Source organism: Tamandua tetradactyla, chromosome 8 (genome assembly GCF_023851605.1).
Source record: "Tamandua tetradactyla isolate mTamTet1 chromosome 8, mTamTet1.pri, whole genome shotgun sequence".
NCBI classification, from domain to species: Eukaryota; Metazoa; Chordata; class Mammalia; order Pilosa; family Myrmecophagidae; genus Tamandua; species Tamandua tetradactyla.
The window spans coordinates 20,143,621-20,167,199 of NC_135334.1; the positions used below are offsets into that span (position 1 = coordinate 20,143,621).

General features: G+C 35.3%; 1 protein-coding gene and 1 non-coding gene across 3 annotated transcripts in view; both read right to left on the reverse strand.

Annotated features, from left to right (window-relative positions):
• The window catches only part of ARHGEF12 (Rho guanine nucleotide exchange factor 12), a 176,762-nt gene that overhangs the window by 24,727 nt on the left and 128,456 nt on the right, over positions 1–23,579 (reverse strand). For both annotated transcript variants that reach the window (XM_077112651.1, XM_077112650.1), the window contains 15 exons: positions 20,035–20,109; positions 16,574–16,666; positions 14,699–14,809; positions 14,302–14,400; positions 11,103–11,145; positions 10,692–10,797; positions 10,105–10,242; positions 9,571–9,603; positions 9,114–9,228; positions 8,281–8,386; positions 6,509–6,718; positions 4,180–4,312; positions 3,864–3,899; positions 3,386–3,540; positions 2,257–2,403 (listed from right to left, as the gene is read on the reverse strand). In XM_077112651.1, the coding sequence (XP_076968766.1) occupies positions 2,257–2,403; positions 3,386–3,540; positions 3,864–3,899; positions 4,180–4,312; positions 6,509–6,718; positions 8,281–8,386; positions 9,114–9,228; positions 9,571–9,603; positions 10,105–10,242; positions 10,692–10,797; positions 11,103–11,145; positions 14,302–14,400; positions 14,699–14,809; positions 16,574–16,666; positions 20,035–20,109 (1,600 nt within the window). The remainder of the gene's footprint in view (positions 1–2,256; positions 2,404–3,385; positions 3,541–3,863; positions 3,900–4,179; positions 4,313–6,508; positions 6,719–8,280; positions 8,387–9,113; positions 9,229–9,570; positions 9,604–10,104; positions 10,243–10,691; positions 10,798–11,102; positions 11,146–14,301; positions 14,401–14,698; positions 14,810–16,573; positions 16,667–20,034; positions 20,110–23,579) is intronic.
• On the reverse strand, positions 20,436–20,542 carry LOC143645467 (U6 spliceosomal RNA). The gene has a single exon (XR_013157170.1). It is a non-coding gene; the product is annotated as a U6 spliceosomal RNA (small nuclear RNA).

The window sequence follows — 23,579 nt, forward strand, 5'->3', positions numbered from 1 at the left end:
ACAATTAAGTGCGGATACTGTGAAACTGTTTATGTTGAATAGAATATATGCTATATGAATATATTTCAACAAAATTTGCAGATTCAAAGTATATAAATAAACAGAAAGATACAAGTGTTTGAGAAAATGTGGAGAGAGAAGTTTATGTATTCAGTGTTGGTAGGACAGCAGAATGGGGCAGGCCCTCTGGAGGATAATATGGTGTATCCACAGGAGGCTAAACATAGAGTCGCCATATGATTAGGCAATACCGTTACTGGGAATATACTTGAAAGAACTGAAAGCAGGAACTCCAATACACATTTTCACACTGATGTTTACGGTGACGTTGTTCATGATACCCAATGGATGAAGGTGGCCAAAGGGTAACTGACTGAGAAGCAAGAGAGTGAACAGTGGTGTCTACATATAATGAAATATTATGCTTCTACAGAAAGGAATGAAGTCATGAGGCATGCAACAAGGTGAATGAATCATGAGGACATTATGTTGAGCACAATAAGCCAGAAACAAAAGGAAAAATATTGGTCTCTTTGGGAAAATACTCCTAAGAAAATTGGGGACAATACTAGTCTCTTTTAGAAAATATTTATAAGAAAATTGGGGCCTAGATTGTAATCTCTTACTGCAATCACATTTATTCCTGAGCATTAAGTGTTATTTGTAAATTCTGAGATGATGTATTATATGTATATAACCTGGTATCTTCCTGGAACTTTGGATACTTGTGTGACACCTAAGACTCAGAGCTGGAATTCTGTAGCTCTTAAAGTCAGAATTCCTACATAGAGCGACTGTTAATGAATCCAAAAGAGAGATCAGCCTTCAATTAGAGATAAGAACACAGCTAATCTTCTTGGGACTAAGGTCAATCAGAATACAGGGGAAAGGATGATACTGTCTGCATTTTAGAATTTCACCGACTGTATGAGACTGAGGAAGAAAGGTTTATTTTGTTTAAAACCTAAATTTTCTGTAGCACACAATCTAACTTAACCTGTCTGGATAGTTCAGTTAAACAACCTAAACACATGGAACCTAGAATTGGGAACAAGGCTTTGCAATTCTGTTTGCGTAACGTAATACCCAGATACATTTCAGAGTATGATGGGCAGATAATTTAAAAGTTTTGGCTTTGATTTTGAGGCTTGCTCTTATAAAACTTATATCTGAAACAGAGAAGATAAGCCTACCTATAACAATGCCTAAGCGTTACTTCCAGAGTGCCTCTTTTGTTGCTCAGATGTGGCTGTTCTCTCTCTAAGCCCCACTCTGCAAGTAAAATCATTACTCTACCCTAAAGTGGGGAATGATGCCTGGGGATTTGAGGCTTCCTGGCAGTCAGAGACATGACTCCCACAGATGAGACTGGCCCCAGCACCATGGGATCGACCATGCCTACCTGACCAAAAGGGGATAAAAGAAATGTAACAAAGTAAGGTGTTGGCTGCTGGGAGATAGTCGAGAGGCTATTCTGGTGGTTGCTATTATATAAGCTTCAGCTAGATACCGCTAATTGCCATGATGTGCTGGACCCAGCCAACAGTATTCCTGTAAAACCAAAATACCACCCAGAGCTCTGTCTAAGACTCTATAAGAAGTTTTACTCACTAAGTTTATTTTTCAGAAACCTATAATCTCCAAATGGCTCCTAGGCCAGAAAGGGCCTGAAACTCAGAGTTACCAGTCTCTCCAAGAGCATCAACCAGTTGCATCCCCCTAACCCATGGTGTTGACATTCTTTTCAACATGAAGAATATGGAATGGTCATTGCCCAAATAGCCCTAAAGACTGGGGAAAGGATCAAAGGACAGGGAGGGGGTGTAACAGAGAAGACACATTTAACAAATGAATATGACTACTGAATCATTATATTGATATTTCTTTTTAGTATCCAGTTTCTTGGAACGGTTACAAGAAAGTGCCTAGGAAGGTAGAATTGTAACCCCTACCATAATTTGAAATTTGTTCTAAAACTATTTGTTAAAATTAGCTTTGAAATTTATCACATTTTTTGTGTGTATGTTATATTTCACAACAAAAAAAATGTTAAAAATTTAAATAGCTGATCATGGGGAAAATATATATATATTCAAAGTTCCTATCATTTCTTTTTTTATGTTATGAGCTTACACATATAATTTCAGGAACTCTAACATGGATATATTTATAAAATTTACTTTTTTGATACCTTTATGTTCACAATATTTTTTCTACAGAAATGTAAGGACAAAGAGCAGAATCAATTTCTCTTACTATGAAGCTGAAGAACATCTTCTAAGTTTGAAAAAATTTTCCGTAGTTCTAAAGGTGACAAAATTCCTTCTCTGGACACTCGCTGATAGAACACTTGATCAAGAACCTTCAGTGTTCGAACATGAGCTCTTTCAGTGTAGAATAACTCTAAGCAGAAAAAGAAAAGGAAACATGGCATGTTAACTTACTTTAGAAAAATTCCAAGGGACAAAACTAGGTTTTATCTGGATTTAATAGCAAATGAATTAAATAATAAATTATTTCATTTAGAAAGAATGCAATGGCTCTGAAATGACCTTTTTGAGTCCATGAAACTCTCCTACATACTGGCTCTGCTATCATTCAAATATAAAATGATTCAAAACTTTTTTGTATTTAAAAGTTGACAGTGCACCCCTGAAGTCATTCCTTTTTTTTTTATATACAATAGTACCTATTTGTCAAGACAACAATATTAGAAAACTATAAGCCCAAACATAACATAACCTCTAAATTGAGCCCTCTTCAGAAATCATAGTGCTTTTGGTTAGCTTACCTGCTTATAAACATTCATTTATAAAGTGATACTTGTAATTCCATTATTATTCAATATTAATAGAGACAGGAAGCATATATGTATACAAGTAACACCCTAAGGACAGTGGAGGGTACAGCAGACTCATATATTCTGGAGAAAACAAAGAACTCAGCACTGGGATTAAAGGAAGAGCTGGATCCTAGTTTTCCCCCCTTACTTATCACATATATGATCTTGATTAACTCAAGTACTCTCTGGGCCGTAGCTTCCTCATTTATAATTCATAAATAAAAATAACTTAACCTGAAACTAAAGGGCTAAGGCAAATTTTATCTGAAGGATATTTTTAGTTTAAGATCTATAATGTCATGAAACTTAAGTATCCTAAAAGCTAAACACCTTTCCCTCTTCAACTGCTAGTAAGAACCAAAATCATTTGCATTTTTTAAGTTGAAAAGTTCAAGGATCATCCATCTAGTTTAATTTTCTCTGTTTTTAAAAGACTAGCAGAAATTTTGAAGCAAACTCCACAGCCGAGGGGTTTGTTTTATTCCTATAATACTCAACATTTGCAAACAACAACCACAAAATAATCAAACTAATTAAACTCACCATTAATCACTTCTTGCCTTTTGATCTCAGAAGGTTTTAGTCCCAATAACACTTCTCGACTAACAAGCTGCTGCCAGTTGGGTGGATCTGTCTCTAAGTCATTTTCAAATTGTTCATCCTCACTTTGACTTTCTCCAAAAGCTATACTGTCAAACCTAATGAAGAGAAAATGAACTCTATTTAAGGACATCAGTCAGGTGGACAATGAGAAATAGTTTACAAGAGAGGTCCAGTGGACAGTACAGTAAACCAGATTTCTGAGTACTGCTTAGCAGAGCCTAAATATCATTGTCTTCTAAAAAATGGTTCACACTTGTTATATGCATTCAATATATAATTTTTGAAATGACTTGCATTTATTAAGAACTTTCCTTAACACTGTCTAATAGACTCATGTCCAGGGTTTCTCTTCCTCTACAACTGGAACTTTAGGAAAAAATATTTATTTCTTAAAATGTGCCTTATAAGTACTACTTACTTTCGAAAGGGCTTTGGCGTCCCATGTTCAGCCACTCTAAAAATAATGAAGAATAAAGAGCCATCATGAAAAACAAATGGTGACTGAGGAATTCAGGTCAAAGATACTCAAAACTGAGTTAAACTAGAATGGAATGTTAGTCAATTCTTTTGGATAGTAAAATTATTTACTAAATAGTATAAACTGAAGAAAATCTCAGTATCTAATATTGACTAGCAATAAATTATAGTTTTCCCAAAAATTACATATGGAAAAAAATGCTAATAAGAATAGGAATACAAAACAATTCAAAAACCTCATTCCATAGCAGAATTACCTTTCTGCGTCACATTCCTCCTCCTGCACTTGGTCTAATGGAGGAGGGGGGAAATCAAAGATGGGATTGGGGGTACGAGGCGTGCCATCTAAGGACTCTCCAGATGCTGGTGTTTCTCCAACTTGCTTTAATCCTGAGAAGAGGAAAGTCAGACAACTGAATGATATTAATACTTACTAAAGTTACTGATTACAAAACAAAACTCAGAACCCAAAAAGAGCTTCAACCTAATCCATAGCCACGTTATTATTTAAATAGTTGTAGGTTAACTAGAACCAAATTTTTAATACATAAATTTTTTAATGCACTTAATAAACAGGAAAATCATTTTTAAGCAGGTTTTAAAAACTCAACATAAGACATGGCAATAATGCAAACAGTTTGGAAGAACTTATAAGGAACAGCATTCTTTTCTACCCCCAGTACCAACCCTTCTGTAGTTTCAAAATTTAATTTTCTTAGTGGTCCAACTCAAAATAACCTCTTCTTTTTCTTGATATGTTATCTTTTGGTAATATCTATTTCTTCACTCTCTGAGGATTTTGCTCACTTATACCTCTCACTGCCCTCCCTTTCCTCCCATTACTTTACAGTATTTAACAGTTATCCATCCCTCTAATTGCATTCCCCTTCTTCTATCTTTCATTTTCGTTAGGTACTTTTTTGGGGGCATGGGCAGGCATCACGAATCAAACCCGAGTCTCCGGCATGGCAGGCGAGAATTCTGCCACTGAGCCACCAATGCACTGCCCGTTAGGCACATTTTTATACTTTTACCATTAAGGGAACGTTTTACACTTACAATCTGACCAGCAGCCACAACTAAATATTTTGTCCTTTGCCTAGAGGATGACTCTAAAAGTTTGAAAACTAATAAAGAGTGCTAACATTATCATGGCAATATACTTATTGCCATATACAATCTACAACACAAATAAACATATCCATCCTGCTAGGTTCAAAGGTGTGCTAATTAGGATTTTCTTTGCTAGTTGTTCAATAATGCAACCCCTGGGCCACTTGAGATGGACTGTTTATTACGTTAGTCTAATACAACATGAACTGCATTATGGTCATGCCACTTTTTGTTTCATGTTTAAATAATGACTTGCTTTCTTATATAGTTGTTTTTTCCAGTATTTCTATATGCCTTACTTTTGTTACTGTTGAAATCAAGTTTTAAAATTTTTAATTTGCCACATTATACTATCAACTCCTTAAAATCCCCCTTTTCCTTCAAAACTTCCCTATATTTCCATGTTCCAATCTGTAACAAACCATCATGCTAGAACTTCCCTTCATTGCTGCCCAGGCTATTTCCTGGATCCTATGGCATCTTATTTCTTAATTTTTCTCTCATTTTGCTGTAATATGCATCCTCAAATAAACACCCTCTGTGTTCTCTTAATTACATGTTTAAGAGAACGTGATTTCTCTTAAAGGGAGCTGTCAGCTCAGAATTTTCTTCTCCCTGTTGATATCACATACTAATTGACCTTAAAACCCATGATATTAAGCCATTCACTCCTGTATCCTCAAAATTACTAATACAGCTAGGCATTCCCCTTTCCACCAAAACAACCTATTCTAGTTCACTTGCTTAAGAAACCCATTAAAACAAGTGTGAAGAAATATGGTAATTCTCTAACAAGTTCCTTTTCCAATTATCTACAACTACTTTATACTTTATTCTTCAAACCCCCTTGCCCTTCTTCCTAAAACTTCATTCTCACTAGTAACCTTGCCCTACACACACCCTCTGCATTCTATCTCCCTTCTCCTTCTCAAAACTTTGTTCTATTGATTATACCCTCTCCCACATTTTCAACCTCTCCTCTCAAGTGGATTCCTTAGCATTTTTAAAAAGTCTCTATTATCTCAGATTTTAAAAAGCATTCCTTAGATTCCCATATCTGCCTGTAACTACTGACCAGTCCCTTAACATTCCCTTACCTTTCCTTTATTGGACTAACTACAATCTGAATTTTTTTTACTGGGTTACTGTCTCCCTTGTGAGACTAAACTGCATGAAGCAAGCAGCTGTGTATCACTGTAGTATACTAAAATCTAGTACAAAGCTAATGCCTGACTAGAGCTCAATAAGTATTTTTTACATGACTAAGAACTAGAATTTATCACTCAGTATAGATATGTCACCGATGGCAGACTATTAAAATATTACTATTAAGCTATTAAAATAATTATTTAACTATTAAAATAAAATTAAACCAGGATTCATTGCTGATTAAAATAATCTACCACTAGATTTTTTTACTTAATTTACTTGTTTTAAAACCATGATGCTTAGTTAAGTTGTGCTTTAGCTCACCCATGTCATTCTCTTTCCCTCCTTCCTGGGAAAGAGCAGCCCCTGAAGACAAAGTGGGCATGGAATTGGCAGGCAAGTATCCAATGTCTGTTCCTTCATTTGCTAACCCACTCTGGCGCAACTTAGAGTCCTGAGGTTCAGGACTCACAGATGAGGGTGTAGATAAGTGCTTAGGGTGGCGCTGCTTCTGTAGTTCCATGGCTCTGCCAACTGAACAGAAAGCAAGGTTAATGATTATGTTGCGAAACAGTTTAAGGTAATGATGTAAAATGACCTGAAAAAATGTCTGGAACATGGTGGGTACTAGGCTATATGATGAATTATTACACAGAGTCAGGAAGAGATGGTAGGTAGGCAGGCAGGCAGGTAGATGGATGGATGGATAAAAAAGAGAAAGGCATAGGAAGAGAGAACAGAGTGAAAAGGAGATAGGGAAAGGATTAAAAGAAATGGGAAGGAATAAATGGAAGCTAAGGGGAGACAAAGGAGCAGGGAGTGTAAAAAGAATGGTCATGAAAGAGGAAGATGGAGAGAAATAGTAGGTACAGGCTGGAGGGAAGAAAATAGAGACATAGGTAGATGTATAAGGAGCTGTACTCTGTAAGAGTAAGGATAAAGCCATTTAGCTTTGTGAGCTCTTAACAAGCCCCCTCACCCCAAGCCTCCCCCAATACTCACAACTTCACCATCATCACCATCATCACCATCATCACCATCATCACCATCATCGCAGAGACCATCCAACCATCCAGAGTAATCACCATCCTACTTTTTACCCCTGTTCACATCAGTCAATGTGACAGAGTTAATGAGCTAAAGACTCTCAGGACATCATCCCCCATAGCTTTGAACAACCTCACACAGCTTTTTTTTTTTTTTTCATCCCTAACTAAATTAACCTCATCTTCCCTAATTGCTAAAATTCTTCTGTACTCCTGGGAACTCATGGTCAGCATCTGAAATCTTTCATCTCCTAAATCTCCTTTCTGGAAATTTCCTTCATCTTAGTGTTTCTCAACAAGGACACTATTGGCATTTGGATAAGAATTCTTCATTGTGTGGAACATAAAGTATGATGGTATCCTTCCATCCAACCATAAAAGGATTTTCAAATGTGAGACCTCCCAGGCTGTGAACCACCATATGACCGCCTTACTCTCCCAAAGTACCACCCTTCCTATTTCTCCTGCAGCTCTCTCTAAACAAATGGAATGATCTATCTTCAAAGGAGCTGGGGATGGAGGAAGATCAGGAAATAAAGCATAATACTATACTTTAAAGAGGTAAAAAGATTGTGTTAAAGGGTGGAGAGAGGACTAATATGTGTTTGAAGAGATTAAAGTATTTTCAAGAGACCCACCCATACATTTTTCTTGTTTTTTTTGCGGGGGTGGGGGGGTACATGGTCCAGGAATCAAACCCCAGTCTCCTGCATGGAAGGCGAGCATTCTACCACTGAACCACCCATGCACCCCATCCATATTTTTAATTTAACAATCACAACTTCAATTCTAACAAAATCAGAATAGTTAAGTATAATTTGATAATTAACGGGAAATTGGACTGCCATTAAAAATGTTTATGACAATTATGCAGCACACAGGAGTAATTAGTCCAGGTATAACATTGAATGGAAACAAGGCACACTAGAAGTTCAGTAGAATCAGTCTAATAAGTACACCCTACGCAAGTGATTCATTCTAGCTAAATGAGCCTCTGATGTAAAGATTCCATGGAATGATGGGAATGGGGCATTTCAAACTTCAACATACTTGCACTATTGTCATGACGGCTTGGTCTCCTTGGGGGTCCCAGGATGCTGGTAAATCCTCTTCGCTTCCCTTTCTCTTCGCTTTCCTTATCTTTCTTCATACTTTGCTAGAGCCAATGCATAGAGAGTGTACAAAAGAATGAAATACATGTTAAATTTTTTCTGCTGCTTTCAAACACAGAAATGCAATTCTAATGGTCAGTTCAAGTAAATTGGGTAAATCTAAGTTAAAGACACACACACCACTCATTAGATGTTTGTTCACAGTATTGTGTATACATCAAAATCAAGGTATCTTCTCAAACCCATTAGAGCTGATGACTTTACAGAAGGGTAGTTTTATAACACGTTTATCAAAAGATTATTCTAAGCAATTCACTCATTCATTCAAATATTTACTAAATTTACATTCAATAAATATTTACTAGATTTGTAATGTGTGAAGGTGCTATGCTAAAAGCTGGGGAAACAATGAAGAAGAAATAGGCAAGGTCCTTGCCTTCATAGAGTTTTACAATCTAACAAACATTAAACAAAACAAATAATTACAGACTGTGATAATATCATGAAAAAAAGTATAAAGCACTAAGAGAATTGGGGATAGCACACTATGTAAACCACTATTTTCACTTTTCACGTTGTCTAATAGTTAGCTTATATGTCAGTACTTCTCCCTAAATTTTGAGTTTCTTGAGAACAGGGACCATATCTTATACCTATTAGATATGCCTAGCACTAATTGTTTTAATAAATACAATTAAGAAGTAGGAAAGCACTGCAAACAAATGTAAAGATGCACAGAGATCTGAATTTCCATTATTATTCTAGTCTTACCTTAATTTTTGGAAGGAATCCAATCCGACCCCGCTTGTGTTCCAAATTTCGAGGTTCTTTCACTTTTACTCCCAAATGTTTCATGTACATGAGAATAACATACTGCATTGTTGAACTGGAGGAAAAAGGCATAAGTAAAATAAGTCTTCTGGGAAAGGAGGATAAAAAGAATAAAGACATCAAATGATTTTCAAAACCCCAATGTTGGAACTCTTAGAGTTAATTCATCAAACAAAAAATAAGGATCTATTTATTCCAATCAGAAAGGATTCTTAAAAGACACCCTAAAATATTAGTCAAATAAAATACAAGCCACCAGAGGTAGACTACTTTTTTAAAAAAGAAACATCGTAATTTAGAACTAACAAGAGAAAAAAAAATTTTTTTCTCCATAAAAAAAAAGATATATTTTTTTCTCCTTAAAATACCAGGAAAAAAAATAAAAGAGTTATATTACCTCTTATCTTCTTCTACAGCTTGAGCAGTCATCCTAAAAATAAAAATGTTCAAAAATGAAATATAAAAAAGTTTAATGAAAGACTTGCTATTAAACTCAGATACCTGAAACAAGGGAACAGAGCTGAATGCCTTGGGCCTCACCCTAAATCTCTAACCTAGAATACCAAAAGATTTCTAATCTTACAAAGAGACTACATGCAGTCATACTCAGGTCATCAACTGTGCATGTATTATTGCAAAGAACATTTCTAAAGCTCATCAGTTGAAACCAGTGAAGTATTGAACCAATTTGCGATCAGTAAATAGACATTTTAGAGTTATTCATTTTACCAACACCCATGAAAATAATATAGGAACTTTAAAATAAAATATCAGCAAAACGAAAAAAATTCAATCTCTTAATTATCATGACTAAATAAACAGCTCCATATATAATGTGACACCCCTTTCAAATTTGTTTAAAACGTCGTACTTCAAACTTAATTAACATCTCAGGAGAGAGGGCATTTTCACATATTCTCTTATTACTTACAAAACTTCTTCAATTTTGGCAATGATCTGTTCTGCACATGCCCGTTCCTTCTCCAAAGTTACCCGGTCTTTGTCTCTCTCTGCATCAAGTTTAGTCAACTCACTTTCGGCCAAGGTCAACCCCATACTACGCTTCTGCCTAAAAGGAATAGGAGAAATTTCCTGAGGTACCCTAGAGAAAAACTATCTCCCTCTGAACATGTTTTATCAGACTTCCCATAGCTTTGAGCTTCAAGCCACAGGCAAAATGTCAGTTTTCTACTTTAACCCCACCTAGGATACCAGAGAAAAAATTTCTACAGGCAATCACTCAACAAGCACATGTTCTAAAGGAGTATACTTAGCACAGAATGTTACCAAACTCAAATTCTGAAAGCATATGGGAATGGGGACCGTGAACTCTCAGTTCCACTCCAACCCTCTGACTCTAGATGTTCATTATCTTTCAATGCAGTGATAAAAGACCATATGGTTCACCTAAGGTAAGCTAAGGGTTTCATGCAAAACTTTTATCTAGGTAAAAAAAAAAAAAAAAAAAAAAAAGTAATTCAGAATGGCCATAAAAGCTTTATCTACCACCAAGCTTACCGAAAATCTTCCAAGTGCCTCTGTACTTCTGGGTGGACTCTTTCTTGCATTGTTTGGATATAATGGCGATGTAAATCCTCAGGAATAAGCTCTGGTCTTCTCTTTTCTGCATAAAGAAAAAGCAAAGGAATTATTTTGTCTAAAGGTATGTTCTATGCATTACAAGCGGCAACATATCAATGCTAATTGGTACAAATTTAACTTGGAGTAAGCCAAACAGAAGTTCTCCATGCATTCCATATATTTGATCTCTGAATTCAGATTTCATTTACCCTTCAATGTACTACAGACTCTTTTCCTGCTACAATTTGGTGACCAACTAATCAACACATGATACATAAACTGTTTTTAGAGATGAGATACAAATCTATAGAGATGTAACTCTCCAGGACATCTGGGCCCCAAACTTACCTAGATCTACTGATATTTCATCAGGAACAGAAACTTTCAGGTGCTAAAACAAAAAATGCAAATAAAAAGTGAACTAGCACTAAAGGTTTTTCAAGATGTATATGAGTACTTACATAAACTAAATAGATAACCTAGAAATTATTATTATAAGCATATTCATGTACAAATTAATTTACTGGGTTCCACTCATCCAAATTACACAGTTCTGGAATGTTTTACTGCTTAAATCTGAACATAAGCATTTTCACCAAGGATTATACTAAAAAAGAAACATCTACAGTCAGTTTACTAAATTACTGAATGCTTCTGTGCCATATTTACTGCTAATGAATACACTGGAGCTTTTTTAGAATCATTGGTTAATATAATCATTTAAATCAATATAGGTAAAATTTAAACTACATGTGTATTATTATATGAAAAATTTATTCAAATATAATCATGATTTTTATTTTATATTGTTTAACATGCTCACCCTATTAACCATGATATTCACAAACATCTTACTACATAAAGTTAAGAACCCACATATCCAATGAGAAGGTATTGGATGTCAACGTTAATGTTGAATTTTTCAAGTATTAAATCTCCAGTAACCATCTATAGTTCTTATTCTTCAACTAACTCAGATGACGGTCTTATGATTAACTTCTTCTTGGGTAGGCTATTACCCATTATATTACACATTTTAGACCCATCACAGGATTGTTGTGTTTTTCTCCCATCAATTTAGGAAATGTCTTGGAAAAAAATGTATTATTTTGCACGTAGAGAAAATATCTTAACCTCTTCATGCTTATTTTATAGTATATCCATCTAAGTTATATACTTTCAGAAATTAAACAATTCCTATGCAATCTGAGGTTCTAAATTTGAAAATAAGCTATGCTAAAAATACTGTCTTCTCCTCACGGAAGCAAATTCTTTTAATAAAGAAGTCTGATATTTTAAACAATGGCAATATAATTAGAACACTAATGCATTCAACAGTTATTTAAGTGACCACTATGAGCCAGTTCAGTCTTGGGGATACAGTAGTGAACAAACAGACAAACTTCCCAATGGAGTTTTATAGATTCAGGACAGAAGAGCAAGAATACAAACAAAATAAATAGATAAATAAAATGTAAGTTCTGTGGAAAGAAATAAAGCAGGAAAGGTGACAGAAAGTGAAGAGGGTGAAATTTTAAGTAGGTTGATCAGGAAAGGCATTCAGAAGGTATTTAGCAATGGGACAGTGTATAGGCAACCTTGTAAAGGAATAAAAGAAAATGGGGCAGAAGCTAGGGTAAGAAGTAGAGCAAAAATATTTTTGTGCTTATTTGTTTTAAGATAGGAGAAATAACAATGATTACCTGTTAATGTGAATAACCCAGTAGAAAACAAAACAAAAGAAAAAAGCTGATTATACAGGAGAGAGGGGGTAGAAAATTGGAAATAAAAGGAAATAAAGTCTAATGCACAAGGGTAAGAGCTGGTCATAGATACAATCAAAGCTATAGGCTGAGCCCCCAATCTTGGGGTTTGTTCATATGAAACTTAACCCTACTTCTAGTAAAAAAATTAATTTTATTTAATATTAGGCCTAAGAGTCATCCCCAAGAGAACCTCTTTTGTTGCTCAAATGTGGCCTCTCTCTCCAACCAATACAACAAGCAAACTCACTGCCCTCACCCTGTCTATGTGGGACATGACTCTCAGGGGTATGGACCTTCCTGGCAATGTGAGACAGAAATTCTGGAATGAGCTGAGACTCAGCATCAAGGGATTGAGAAAACCCCTAGAATGAGTTGAGACTCAGAATCAGGGGATTGAGAAAACCTTCTCGACCAAAGGGGGAAGAGTGAAATGAGACAAATTGTCAATGGCTAAGAGATTCTAAACAGAGTGAAGAGGTTATCCTGGAGGTTATTCTTACGCATTACATAGATATCACCTTGTTAGTCAAGATGTAGCAGAGAGGCTGGAGGGAACTGCCTGAAAATGTGGAGCTGTGTTTCAGCAGCCATGTTTCTTGAATATGATTGTATAATGATATAGCTTTCACAATGTGACTGTGTGGTTGTGAAAACCTTGTGTCTGATGCTCCTTTTATCTACTTTATCAACAGATGAGTAAAACATATGGAATAAAGATGAATAATAGGGGGAACAAATGTTAAAATAAATTTTGAGTGAAATGCTGGTTACAGGTGAAGGGGAGGGGTAGAGGTATGGTATGTACGATTTTTTTCTGTTTTCTTTTTATTTCTTTTTCTCAATAGATGCAAATGTTCCAAGAAATGATCATGATGATAAATATGCAACTATGTGATGATACTGTAAATTACTGATTATATATGTAGAATGGAATGATCAAAAGTTACGAATGTATGCATTTGGTGTTTTTTGGTATTTAAAAAAAAATTTTTAATTAATTAAAAAAAAAAAAAGAGTTGGTCATAGAGAAAGAACCTGGACAACTTGTACAGCAGCAGGAGAGAAGGCAGAGTATATAGTATGATGGAGGTAACTGATATATATATATATGGTGGAAGTTCTCTTCTAAAGCTTTAAATTTCTCAGAGAAATAACAAGGTCACCAGGTGCGAAAAGGATAGAGGAAACTATGAAGGTTTTAGGAGAATGAAACAGTCATCTAAGAGAACAGCAAAAGTGAAACGATTAGGAAAATGTAGCATGATTACCCAGGAAAAATCAAGGAATAACTAATATTTACTCTATAGCAAGACTAATAATAAAGCTTGTTAGAGTTTAAAAATCTTTTTAAGATTTCTAAAAGTAAAACAAAATACTATTATCCTTTAGCTCAATGTAAGTGAAAATTTTTCAGCACTTTTTAGTTAAAGTTGTGTCTGCAAACTTCAAAGAGGCCAACCAGACTCAATTACACAAGGATTATCCCATGGATCCTAACACATGTACATATATATTTTATATATATATTCTCTTTTTCTTTCCCTCACTCTAATCATACACATGTATAAACCTAAATATACATACATACCCTCTAAAACACACCTACGGTGAGAATTCATATGCCTACAACTGACTAAGAAAAGTAAAAACCAAAAGCAGAAAATAATTGAAATGTAATACAAATGTCAGAAAGCATAATAAAATCCAAAACACAGAAGGGAAGACTGGAAGTAGATTATAATATAAGACTATAAAATCATAATATTAATTTGCCAACTTACAGCAGATCGATCCAGGAAGAACTGGTGAAACTCTAAGAATACGCGACGAGTCTCCTTGGAATTGGTCTGCTTATACAGGTCTGAATAGAGATAACAGAGCTGTAGTAGAAAAAGAAATGGAAAAAACAAAGTGAGTAATCATGAAAAATATAATCTGCCAGTTCCTCACTAAGTAAGAATGTTTTTAAGAGGTAGGTCACCATGAGCATAGTTACTGCTATGTAACCAAGTCTTTTTTTAAAAAAAAATAACATTTTAAACATCTTTTTTATCTGTCCTTACATGTTTGGATGACTAAAAGAAGTCTGTCATTTATCTTGCAGATGTGAAAAGTTTTATGGTATCTGAATCAATACAAGAATTCTGAATTGGCTAAATCATGAAATAAATATATTACCAACGTTGCAGGGTCAAACTGTGAAACTACATGGTGTAAGAAAACAGCCAAGTGAGCTGGGCGAGATTTTAGCAGTTCAATGCTCTGGAAGCAGCTGCACTGCCCATTGATCTAGAAAAAGAAACAATTATATATCAATAACTTCAATAAACAAATGTAAAATATAATTTAGGTTCAATTTAACATAGCTATCCAAATTTCCCTTTGACCTACCCTAATTATTTTATATTTTAAATGAGATAGAAAGGATTAAGTCAGATATTACAAAAATTCAAGATTTTTAAATTTTCACTAGAATTTATTAGGAACATAGGCTATGGAACCCTTCTTCTGAAAATTAACCACCTTTTGGGGACAGATTGGAAGAAAAACCATGTTGGAAGAATGGAGTTGAAAAGATAAGGAACTTGCATGTCTACAGATCAGTGTGCAAAAAACAGCTTAGCAAAAATCACCTAACAATGAAAGAACTGTTTTTTTTTTTTCTTTTTGGCTAATCAACCACAGAAATAGTGGTGGGAAATGGAGTTTAGTGATTTTAAGTTGGACAACTCCAAGAATATTTCTACATTCCCTGCATACGCTGAACACAGAAAACAGTAATAGTTAATCTCAAGGTAAAAAAAAAAACACTACAATTCCCATATAATTTTTCACATTTATATAAATTAAAGTAGAAAAGTTAATCCAAGAGGATAATCTGGATAAGAATTTTATACTGGGGAAAAAAATTATATATGAGTATTGACTGATCAATGACCTAACTCTTAAAAACCTTCTAAAAAGAAAACTCCAACCCCTTATGGTTTCATGGAAAAGTCTACCAAACGAATACAAGGAACGAGTGATACCAATTCTATACACTCTCTTTCAGAAAATAAAAGGAGGAACACTTACCATCTTCATTCTAAAATACCAACATTACCCAAATACCAAAACAAGATGATGACTTACAAAATAAGAAACCAACAGACCAATATTCTGCATGAACACAGATGAAAAAATCCTCAGCAAAATATTAGCAAATTCTATACAACTATGTGATGAAAAAAAAGAAAGAATGTTCATATTGTATGGTGATTGGTTTTATTAATAAATTTTTTTTAATTAGCAAATTGAATCCAGCAATACATAAAAAGGTAATACACTATTCAACAAAATTCAGCATCTATTCACGATAAAAACTCTTCACAAAGTAGAAACAGAAGGAAATTTCCTTAACCTAACAAAGGGCCTCTTTAGCTTGTTAAGCTAACATCATACTTAATGTTGAGAGATTGAATGCTTTCTTCCTAAGATCAGGAATAAACCAAGGATGTCCTATCTCATCACTCCAGTTCTATCTTGTACTAAAGTCGTAGCCAGTGCAGTAAAGCAAGAACAAAAAAGTAAAAATTTACAAATTGGAACATGGAAATAAAAATCGTCTCTGTTCATAGCCAGCAGGGCTGTCTACACAGAAAATCCCAAAGAACTTACCAAAAAAAGCTCCTAGAAATACTAAGTGACTTTAGCAAAACTGCAGATACAAAGACAATAATCAAGCCAATTATGTTCCTCTATTTGTACCATCAATGAACAACTGGAATTTGAGATTAAAAAAAAAACAATACAGTTTACAATAATACTCCCACGCCACCCCCCCAAAAAAGAAATGCTTAGGCATAAATCAATGACCTAACTCGGGCACTAATAGCAAAGCCATTCTTATTTCTCAAAGCTGATAAGCAATTAACCCAAGGTACTATTACTTCTAAGATTTAGCTTCAAAATCTTACAAATGTTATTTTAAACTACAAAAAAATACTCATTTTTGCAACAAATCAGACATCTCAGGTAATTAGTAATTTATTTTTTAGAAAAAAATACCATCACCTGTTCATGTTCAGTACCAAAATCATCGTCCTCTGCTCCAATAATATGAGGGGCTATACGGGTTGAGGGACTCCCAAAGAGTGATTGAGTGTCCTGTTAGCATTCAGAGAAGACAGACAGAAAAACTATTTTATGGTCAAGTTTCAGAGAAGGAATAAAACCAAACTGATATGGCCCACTTAACCTGTGGGATTATTTTATTTTTTAAGTGTTTCATTTTTGAAACAGCAGCTTTCAGATTCTCAAGGTCATAAACCATCCTAGCAGGAAAAAACCATCACAATAATACTGATTGTTTCTGGGAGAAAAAACTACTTCCTCAGGAAACAGTAAATGTCTTTTGTCTACTATATTCTTATCCTTGCCTATCTGACTTGCATCTCTTTCTGTATACTTCATTGATTAATTTATACATAACTATACCTCGTTTACAAAAAGAACTGGAGTTGGCCTATATAAATAGTATCAATCAAAAAAAGTTAAGTTTTTAAAAAGCAAAGGAGGAGAACAAGATAAAGAAAAAATGAGAGCAGAAATGATAAGACAAAGTTAGCAGAGAGGTTAAGATAACTAGAAAGTCTTAATCAAAGATTTCCATTAAAGTAACACAGTTGACAGCTATCACTGAATGCTACTGTTCTAGTTTGCTAGCTGCTGAAATGCAACACACCAGAGACGGATTGGCTTTTAATAAAAGGGAATTTATTTCGTTTGTTCTTCAGAGGAAAGGCAGCTTTCTTTCGACTGAGTTTCTTTCTTACGCGGGAAGGCACAGGGTGATCTCTGCTGGCCTTCTCTCCAGGCTTCTGGGTTCCAACAACTCATTCTGGGGTGATTTCTTTCTACATCTCCAAAGACCTGGGTTGAGCTGCAAGTGCTGAGATGAGGTATGCTGAGCTGCCTGGGCTGTGCTACGTTGAGCTCTCTCATTTAAGCACAAGTCAAATCAAACATCATTCATTGCAGCAGACACACCTCCTAGCTGACTGCAGATGTAATGAGCAACAGATGAGGTTCACATGCCATTGGTTCACGTCCACAGCAACAGAACTAGGCACCTTCACCTGACCAAGCTGACACCTGTACCTAACTACCACATGTCCACTTCCTGTCAACTTGGCAACCATATACATCACCTTAAACAATACTAAAGTGGCACAAATTCTCTACTGGCTGTGGACCTATACATCTCAAAACAAGTTATCTGATGCCAATATGCAAAGGAGGGACAGACACAGGATCCATAGGGAGAAACTGGAAGGAAAACCTGCTGGGCAAACACCACTGGATTTCAAAGTCTGAAAGTCATTTATTCTCCAGCTTTAGAAGGTGGCAGTCCCACCCTTTCCAAGGGCCTATGCAGTGGCCTGCCTCTTTCCAAATCAACCTTGGGGAACACTGAGGAGACAACCTTTTTCTCGGCTCCATCCTCTCCAGGCATCAGGGCCACCCCTGGGCTCTGCCATTTCCAGGGCACATGCTCAACTCCTTCATGTGGTGGCAGCCAGGCTCTCCCCAGTCCCCAAGGAGCATGCTATACCTTCTCCAAAGCCTGAGGCTGCACAACTCTTCCACTGCAAGATGAGAGACTCATCCTCTACCCTCAGGGCAAACTCACCCTCTCCATGTATATGGGTGGGTCCACTCTCCTGGCCAGAGGTTTCTTGGTTTCAGACCCGAACTTCCATGGTTCTCACTCTGCAAACTCCAATTTGTCCCTTTTGTGTTCCCCTATCCAGACTGGCAGTGGTTCCATTTACACCAACAGTCTCTTCAAGCACTCCAGGACTTCTCCATCATTCTCTTCACAGTTCCTCCAAAATCTTCCCCTTAACCATCCAAAAAACCGTTCCAACATATCGGTATTTGCAAACTGCAGCAGCACCCCACTCTCCAGTACCAAAATCTGTTCTAGTTTGCTAGATGCTGGAATGCAACACACCAGAGACGGATTGGCTTTTAATAAAAGGGAATTTATTTCGTTTGTTCTTCAGAGGAAAGGCAGCTAACTTTCAACTGAGGTTCTTTCTTACATGGGAAGGCACAGGGTGATCTCTGCTGGCCTTCTCTCCAGGCCTCTGGGTTCCAACAACTTTTCCCAGGGTGATTTCTTTCTGCATCTCCAAAGGCCTGAGCTGAGCTGTGAGTGCTAAGATGAGGTATGCTGAGCTGCTTGGGCTGTGCTACATTGAGCTCTCTCATTTAAGCACCAGCCATTTAATTCAAGCATCATTCATCGCAGCAGGCACACCTCCTAGCCAACTACAGATGTAATGAACAACAGATGAGGTTCACGTGCCATTGGTTCATGTCCACAGCAACAGAACTAGGCACCTTCACCTGGCCAAGTTGACACCTGAACCTAACTACCACACCTACCTACCTTTTTTTTTTTTTCCTTTTGATCCACTTTAATAATGCAAGGTTTCTTAACATTGGGACTACTGACATTTTGGGCCAGATAATTCTGCAGGAACTGTCCTATGCATTGTAGGATGTTCAGCAATATCTCTGACCTCTACCCACCCACTAGATGTCAGTAAGCAGCACTCCAGTTGTGACAATCAAAACTGTCTCTAGATAGTTCCCCTTTGTTTCCTAGAGGGCAAAATCACACCCAGTTGAGAATCACTGACATAAAATAATAAAATTGTGGTGTAGTTTCACCAATACCTATAGAAACAAAAATAACAAAACTGCAGAAATAAATTGCAGATTGGCAGACAGCACAACCATGCTCATACATTTGCAAACTGACTCAAAAAGTTGGATTCAGCATGAAAAAAGCTATGTAGGATCATCAATGTCTGAAAAACTATAAAACATGCAAAAAATAAAGGTTTTTTGAATATTACAAGTACCAAAATCAAAGAGCTTATAGCATTAATAGAAATATTAATTTCTATTAAGGTTTGGGAACAATAGGAAAAGAAAGAGTTTGGTTTAAACCTGATAGCAGTAGAGCATGGAGGTTCTGAAGTTCATCAAAATGATGAGGCTATAAATAATAGTTTAGGAATCATCTGGATAGCAGATACAGTTGAAAGTATGTAAGTGGACCGATAAATTATAATCTGAGTGAGTAACAGTTGTAGTTTTTCTCAAGGATGCTGCAACACAATGTATTTGCACATCTCCTAAATTTGATTTTGCCTTTTTTTTTTTACTACACTATCGTCTTTTAACCCAAGGCTTTAATTAAAAAAAAAAAATCAAGTGAAACAATGGAAATTTATTTAGCGTAGCAATCAGACAATTTTTTATTCTATAATCAATTCAATATTTATGATGTTTCAATAGCGCTTATATTGCTAATTAATAATCAACACATCACAGAATGCTGCTAAACCTTTTACTATAAAACTTTTTAAAAGTCTATTTAAAAAGTAAAATCAAAATGCTAAAAATATCAATTAAAAATATGCAAATATCAGTTATCTCTTCTCACTCTTCATACTCACAAGGTCCTGAATTACTTCATTTTTCTCTGGGCTTTCCTCTAGGTAAATTCTTTCTTTAAGGCTACTTCTAAAATTCTAAGGAAAAAATAAAAGACGTTTGATTAATTTCAACAGGTAAGGATAAGGAAAAACAATATGAAAGAATAATGTTCTAAATTTTGTAACTGTCTTTGAAACTACTAAATGCCTTTCATAGTACCTGGCTCTGCTACTATCTTACTGACTTTGGGCGAGTCATTTATTCTCTTGCCTTTTTAGTTTTATGTTGCTAAAATAATATAGAACCAACAGAATAGTTTTACCTAATCTCCAGGCCTGTGGGCTAATTTTCTACCAAATAACTCTAATTAGACATACTACAGATCTCCAACTCATTATGTCAAAATTAAGCTCTTTTTTTTAAAGAAATGGAACACTTCACGAATCTGCAAGTCATCCTTGTGCAGGGGCCATGCTAATCTTCTCTGTATCATTCCAATTTTAGTATATGTGCTGCCGAAGTAAACACTTAAGCTCTATCTTTATCCCTCCTCCCTTCTTTCATATCCAAGTTAAAGTATCTTGCCTATTTATATAAAAAAATTAACCTGTTTTACTGCTACCACATTATGTGAAAACTACTGTATGATTTTATAAAATGTATAGGGTGTATGTGGGACTACCTAATATAAAAATATAGATTATGTGACATGCAGAAAATTCACTTTTGGCAGAGGAGGAACATCTCAAAGCAAAAGGAGTCATCCTTCAGAGCTGGTGAAGATGAGGAAGAAAAGATCTGCATATGCCAGTAGGGAAGATGCATGCTATCTATTCATGCACCAAGAAACCACAGACAGAGAAAATGGGGGTTTCAATCATAAGCCCCACCTTGGAGAAATGAATGACTCTGGGTTTTAGGGAGTATAAAAGATGAGATTAGATAATCCTGTCACACCAAAAAGCAAGGAATTGTCAACAATATAAGGAGGTTATAACAAAAGAGCACCGAAGACAACTTGAAGGGGCTTGCACTGGCCAAAAAAGGGGATGATTTGAGCATCAAAATAATAATAATAATCATGACTGCAATGGACTGAAACACTGTACACAAATATGTTAAAATCTATGAGGTGAAAATATCACACATGCACATGCACACACACTTCAATGGTCACCTTTGGAGTTAGTGTACCAACTCTTCTGAAAACATAAAGTGAAAGAAGCAAGTATTTATGCTGTATTTCCTAATAACTAATGAGGGAAAATTCTTTTTTATAGAATAATTTCATCTAATAAATGCAGAAGGAATGAAAAAATTCTATCATCATTTTGAATTAATTAATGGATCTAGACATTTTAATCATCAATGGCACATAAAAACATTAGATGAACTTTACATTGAAGGAATCATTCTGACATCATATGAACACATTAAACAAATTTAAGACCACAAAAAGACAACCAGAAATTCATCTCCTGATGTGATGTAAGAGGAAGTATGCAGTACCACCTATGAGCTGTCCTTGCCAAATAATGACAATGACAACTACTATCAAATCTTAATCTGACCAAAGCCCTACATCTAATGATCAGTTTTCAGGAAATATAAACATAGGAACAAGGTAAACATAGGAGTAAGGTAAATGCCATCATGAAAATACAATTAGACATATGACCCAGTTTCTTTAACAACAAGAACAAAGAAAGGCAAGAAAAAAAGAATGTGGAACTATTAAAAGAAACTTAAAATAGCTTAACCACTAAAGGCATTGAAGAAAGACCTTGAATGGATCCTGATTCAAATAAACTAGCTGTGAAAAGATCATTTTAAGACAACTGGGGTATAAATGGACAGTATTATTTAAAATAATGAAAAAATAATTAATTCCAATATTCATTTTAAGGTATGGTATTGATATTATGGTTATATTTTTTTGAAGTCTTTATCTCTTAGAGACGTGTATTGATGAACTAATGTTTTGGGTTTACTTTAAAATAATCCTGTATTTGATGGATATGGGGAATGGAGGATACAGATTTTTTTAAAAAAGTATAAAAGCAACACATCTTTAGCCTAAATGGACAACTGAAAGAATTAAGCCAGGTGATTACTGTTTAGTAGATATTCTCATTCAGGCTTTATCATTTCTCAACTGAATTTACTTATTATTCATGTGGCTTCTGTTTTCTCATGTACAAAATGGTGACATTACTACTTTAGGATTACTATGAGAGTTAAATAGAATATCCATAAAACGTTAAGTACAATGTCTGTTATAAAACAGGCATTCAATAAACTGTAACTATTTATTAGTCACTCAACACTCATTTGTTAAGCACCTGTTAAACCAAGCAGTCTTCTCTTCTTATAAATATCCTTGTCTTGTTATCCCAATTCAGTTAATACACTTTTTGATATATAGCCTGACTATGCTTCCCTTTTGCATGCAAGGTAAAGTCCAAACCCTTTATTCATTTTCTCATTTGTTCATTTGTTGAAATGAACAAATACTTATTCAAAAAAAATTACATGTCAAGCAGTCTTAATTCATTGGAATGCCTGTTTCTACACTTACCATTTTACTCTTTGTATTATAAAGTTATCTTTCTACACCACAGAATCGACTGTAACATTGCTCTAAATGAAATATAAAATTCAAACTTCTCATTCATATCTACATGTTTTGAATTCCTACAATCTGCCAGCCTTTGGAAACATAAAGTCAAGAAAGACAGTTCCTGCCCTCTCAAGGAACTTCCCATCTAATAATGGTAGAGACAAGCCTTGAGAACAGAGGAAACAGAGAGGTGCATAGAGGAGAAGCAGCACTAAATCAAAAAGGAAGCCCAGGAGTGTTGCCAAAAGCAGTACTGCTGGAACTAACTAAAGCCATTATAAGGACTCGAGAATTTTGTTTCTAAAATAATCTCTAGCCATTTCAACCATAACACTAATACATGAGGTTGTCCTAAAACGTTTACAGTTCTCCCAAAACGTTATGCATTTTCAAACCTTGGTGCCTTGTTTAATTAAGGGTACTTGTACTTTCTTTGGAGGTAGATCAATATTATTGCTTGGGTAGGTTTGGCAAGTCAGTTAACTCCCTTCAGCTTCAGCTTTTCTTTCATAAAGTTACAATAGTATAACATCACAAGTTTGTTTTGAAAAATGACTATCACAAATTGTTTTTATTCAAAATTGAAATTTCCCATTGAAACCTCTTCACGACACTCCTATCACCATATTAAAAAAAAAAAAAACCTGGGAATGCAACGGTGGCTCAGTAGCAGAATTCTTGCCTGCCATGCTGGAGACCTGGGTTCAATTCCCAGTGCCTGCCCACGCCAAATAAATAAATAAATAAAATAAATTTCCTTTGCACGAGGAACTAAGTCATTGAGCCTAAACCTCAAATAGTGGACAAAATGACAGCTTAAACAGTGGCTTTTGAGTTTTTCTTTTTTTTTTTTACCACAACCTAAGAGATAAATTTTACATTACCTAGCTAGTACATACATGTATGCACAGACACATGTGTGTATAGAACAAAAGTTATAAAAAA